This window comes from Fukomys damarensis, unplaced genomic scaffold (genome assembly GCF_012274545.1).
Source record: "Fukomys damarensis isolate Sample0158 unplaced genomic scaffold, DMR_v1.0_HiC HiC_scaffold_19, whole genome shotgun sequence".
Taxonomy (NCBI): domain Eukaryota; kingdom Metazoa; phylum Chordata; class Mammalia; order Rodentia; family Bathyergidae; genus Fukomys; species Fukomys damarensis.
Genome location: NW_022900931.1, coordinates 6260680 through 6265506, shown reverse-complemented (window position 1 = coordinate 6265506; position 4827 = coordinate 6260680). Strand labels below are relative to the sequence as shown.

The 4827-nt window shown below is 53.1% G+C and overlaps 1 protein-coding gene across 1 annotated transcript in view; it reads right to left on the bottom strand.

Moving 5' to 3' along the window:
- Positions 1–3405: 3405 nt before the first annotated feature.
- Positions 3406–4827, bottom strand: part of Tnfrsf13c (TNF receptor superfamily member 13C) — a 4581-nt gene continuing 3159 nt past the window's right edge. Inside the window, exons 3-4 of the mRNA XM_010634439.3 lie at positions 4517–4732; positions 3406–4181 (exon numbers count right to left, since the gene is read on the bottom strand). Coding sequence (XP_010632741.1) covers positions 4009–4181; positions 4517–4732 — 389 coding nt within the window. The 3' untranslated portion in view covers positions 3406–4008. The remainder of the gene's footprint in view (positions 4182–4516; positions 4733–4827) is intronic.

The following is a 4827-nucleotide window of genomic DNA, read 5'->3' as shown; positions in this document are numbered from 1 at the left end:
TTTTCCTTTTTTTTTTTTTTTTTTTTTTTTGGTACCGGGGATCGAACGTGGGTCCTTGCCCTTGCGAGGCAGGTGGCAGAATCACTGAGCTAAATCCCCAGCCCTGATGCTGTTCCTTTTGGTTAAGGCTTCGGGCAACTTTCCTTCTGAGAACCAGAGACTTATGCAAAGATCTCATAGAAGGAGGTGTTCTGTGACTCAATTCCAATAGCAGTGACCAAAAATAACCAGATGCTCAGGTGGAAAACTTGACGAATGGTGAAAACCTTATTGGGAAGTGGCGAAGACAGAGACACCACATGTGGCCAAGCTGTGTTTAGCTTTTAGTTTTTATTAGTACACATTTGCAGGACATGACATGCCTGGGGAGAGAGAGTTGGTCCATGGACATAACACACAGTAATTCTTTTTCCGCCCTCTTCCCTCCATTCTTCCTGCAAATATTTATGTATAAAATGATTATCATTAAGTAGAACAATATCCCACATACCCAGGTCCTACTGGATCTGCTAGATGCAGGTGAGCTCTCTATAGACTCCACCCTGATTAGCATCCTGAACTTTCTAGCTTGTCCACAAAATGTGTGACTTTTTAAAAATTAAACATAACTTTTCAGTATCAGGGCCTTCATGAGCTGCATCCCCAGCCCATTTCTAAAAAATGTAATTATTTATTTATTTTTTTATTTATTTTGGTACCAGGCATCAAACTCAGGACATTACACTTGTAAGGCAGGCGTAGTGCCACTGAGCTAAATCTCTGGCCCATTTTATTTTATCTTTTTGAGACAGGGTCTCATTAAATTTCCCTGGCTTCAGGCTCCCAGAGTGCTGGGATTTCAGGAGTGCACTGCCACATTTGGCTAAAAGTTTTCCTTTTTAGAGGAGGGGGTTTGAGACAGGGTCTCACTATGTAGTTGAGACTGACCTGGAACTCACTGTGTAGCCCAGGCTGGTTTTGAACTCACAGTGATCCTCCTGCCTCAGCCTCCTGATTACAGGCGTGCACCACCACACCCGGCTAAAAGTTTTCCGTTTTAACCAAACACAAATTATCCTGCTCCCACCTTCTCCTCCCATGCTAAAATGCAGATGAAATCCAGTATCAACATGAAGGGTCTTTGGGAAGGGACACATAGGACAGAATGGGGGGCTGATCTCATTCCCTGGGCCTTTTCGGGGGGACATTGTACCTGCTCCTTGTCTGCTCTTCCCCTGGCCTCTCTTGCTTCTTCCCCAAGGACATCCCTTCTGCTATTTGCTGAGACAGTGGTGCCAAGTCCTCTCCCTCTTGACCTCAGTTTCCTCATCTGTGAAGTGGGGATTTCTATGTGGAAATTCTTAAAGGTTCCTTCTGCCCCTTCTCCTTTGGAGGCTACAGTCCAGGGACAGAAATTCTTAACCAGACCCTATTTCTTAGAAGAGTAAAACTGAAATTGGAGGGGCCTGGGACGCGCAAGCCAGAGGTTCAGCTAGGACAGGAGGTGCCAGAAGTTTGCGTGTCTAGGCCTGGGGGTTTCACTCACTGTTTCACCTTCAGAGCCTGGACAGGCTGTGTTGGAGATGTGGTAGGAGGTAGGGGTGGCCAGGGACAGCTTAGATTTCCCCCAACCCTGGGCTGGAAGTGGGAGGCTAACTGCACCACACCTTGTCTCTTCCTGCTCGCCATCTGTCCCCACCTTACTCACCTGGCTCCCTGTGACCAGGCACTGAGGCAGGTTCAAGGAGGGACAGCAGAACAGTGACTTGGATATGAATGACCAGTCCTGGGGCCCCAGGTGCCACCAGCCGGGCTTCTGAGATGGGCAGCAGGTGAGCAGGGGGAGGGCATCTGTCTGGCAGTTCAGGTGGGTGCTCAGGGCAAGGCAGGCAGAAGCCTTGGTGCACGGAACCTTGATGCTTGGCTAAGAACTCAGAGGGACCAAATGGGACCAGGACCCTATCTTCTGCTCCCAGCCCAGTGCTCCTCCCCAAGGGACTTGGCTGTTTCAAATTCTGAGCAGCTGTCCAGGGTGGAGTTCAGGCGCAGCCTGGGTAGGAGAGGCCACTGCTGGCAGCGGTGCATGGCATGGTCTGGGCCTGGAAAGGGAACCGCGCGGTCACAGGACCCACAGCGAGAGCACCACTGTCAGAGGGTGAGTGGTGGGCATGGGATGGCGCCGTGTGGCATAGGACAGTTGGAGCTCAGCACTTGGGGCTCAGGCACAGACAGAAATGGAGGCAGGCCCTCAAGGAAGCGAGTCAATAGACCTCAGGTCCATCCAGTTCAAAGCTAGCTGCCCTGGTCTCTGTGAAGGAACCTCCTGCAGGTCCCAGGCTTTGCTCTGTGCACGGCTAAGGGTCAGTGGGGCCCCCAGGTAGTCTGTCTGTCTCTCTCCCTTTTCTTGAGATAGGCTTTTGCTATGTAGTCCAGGCTGGCTTTGAACTCACTATGTAGCCCCAGGCTGGCCTCGAACTCGCAGTGATCCTCCTGCCTCAGCCTCCCCGTGTGTGTGTGGGGGGGTGGATTTTGGGGTTACAGGTATGCTCCCCCACGCCTGGCTTTTCCCAGGTGATCTCTGAGGGTCAGGATGTAACTTTAGCTTGAGTTTGGAGCCCTGCCCTAGAGGCTGCACGGGTTGTGGCTCAGAAAGCTACCGCCAGGGTAGAAATGGCGTCTTAGTCCTGGCAGATTGGGCAGAGGCCAGAGCTGCCTCTGGGATACAGATACCCGAGTCAGCACAACCTAACACAGCCTTGTTTCTTTTATCCTGGTTACACTGGGGCGGTGGTGAAGCAGAGTCTGACTGTGTTGCCCAAGCTGGCAATGAACTTGTGACCCTCTTGTCTCAGCCTCCAAAGTGCTGGGATTACAGGCGTGCGCTGCGTGGCCAGCTTTTCCTAGTTATCGGTACAAAATTATTTAGGGGCTGGGGTGCAGCTCATTGGTACTGTGCTTGCCAAGCATGCATGAAGCCCTGGGTTTGATTCCCAGCACCACAAAAATAAAATAAAATAAAACAAATACAAAAGAAAAACACCCTAAAAATAATCTTGACTAAATCCTAAAGTGAAACCATCAGCTGGTTATTTATTGTTGCTGCTTGCACAAGTTTAAAAGCAGAAGAGCTCTGAGAGCAAGGATTAAAGAAATACAACACCTAAGTACAAATTAAGTATCCTCCCACGTGGTCTTTTTTTCAGATTCACTTTAGCTTAATAGTGCCCTCTGTACTGTAAATGAAAAATCTCTAGTCAACTGTATTAGTCTATTGTGTTTACTGTAACAAATTTTCTGACAGTGGGTAACTTTATAAAGAAAAGACATCTGTCTCTCTTTGCAGTGATAGAGATCAAACCTAGTGATACTCTACCACTGAGCTGCATCCCAGCCCTTTTTATTTTTAACAGGGCCTCACTAAGTTGCACAGGTAGGTCTAGAACTTGTGATCCTCCTGCCTCAGCCTCCCAAGTAGTTGGGATGACAACCCTGGCTACGCTTTCTTTATTTAGCTCACAGTTGAAGCAGTTTAAGGGTCCACATCCAGAAACGCTGACCTTGTTGGTTGAGTCTCATGGAGGCACAATCTGTTCTGGTTTCTTCTTGCAAAGCAACCCGAGTGCACTCACAGCCATCACCCTTGTCACCTTCCGGAGGTGCCCCTCTGAACACTGAAGTCAGATCAAGTTTTCACCCTTTTAATACCTTGCAATGGGGGCAAAACCCAGACGCGTGAAGCCTTGGGGTGCACACTCGACCGCATCCAAACCAGAGCACATCCAGCCGCCCGACAGCTCAGGAGCTCAGATGTGATCTTCAAGGCCTGTCAGAGGCCTGTGGTCCTAAGCCAGAAGCCAGAGGCGACCACTCACAGCAGCTGCACACTGAGGCCCATGGTGTCTGTGCCTAGAAGCAGCCCAGTTCCCAGGCAAAGGGCTGTTGGGCCTGGGGGTGAGGCTCTGAATCGTTTCCAAGCCCCAGGTCAAAGGTCTGGAAGTAGGACGAGGTCCCCTCCTGTCCCCTCTGTGGCTATTGCTGCTCCGGGCCAGCCGTCTTGGTGGTCACCAGCTCAGTGGAACCCAGCTCTGTGGCAGGTACAGGGACACTGTGGCTGGGTGAGGTGGTGGCCAGGTGTTCTCTGGGTTCGGGAGCTGAGGCATCAGGGGTTCCCGGCGAGGGGACATAGACATTGTCCAGGTGCTCTAGAGTGGGCAGGGCAGGGGGCCTGGAGGGTCAGGAGATCTGGCCTCCCCTGCTCCCTGTTCCATTCTGGAAGCTTCCTCCAGAGGGACAGCACCCCCCATGGGGTGGGGAGGGGTGGCCCATGACAGGCCCTCGGCACAGGAAGTGCTGAGTGCAGAGGCCTGGCAAGGGGGCTTGAGGAGGGGACAGGAGAGGGGTGGGAAGCCCATCAGACCATCCCACAGAGCCGAGACTCACCCTCGTCCCCAAAAGCCGTGCTCCCCCTAAGGACCCCACCCCAGCCCTGGGATGGCTCCCCTAGGCCAGGCGCTCCAAGTGCCCAACACAGACTCACCTTCCTGGCTTCCTTCTGGAGCTTCCAGGGTCCTGCGCTGCTGCCACCTCCAGCTCACCAGGGCCATCAGGACCAGGGCCAGGGCCAGGGCCAGGCCCAGCACCACAGGGGCCCCAAAGAGCAGCCCTGGCAGGGGCAGCCCGACCTCGGAGGCCACCACGCCCACCGACTCCTGCGGCTGCAGTGCTGTCCCAGGCACCTGGCTGCTCGCCCCTGCTGGCGGCCGAGGGGATGGGGAGGGAGGCCGGCGGGCAGAGGGGAGGAATGATGTTGGGCCGGAGGGGGGGGAAGCTGGGTGGGCAGGAGGGACA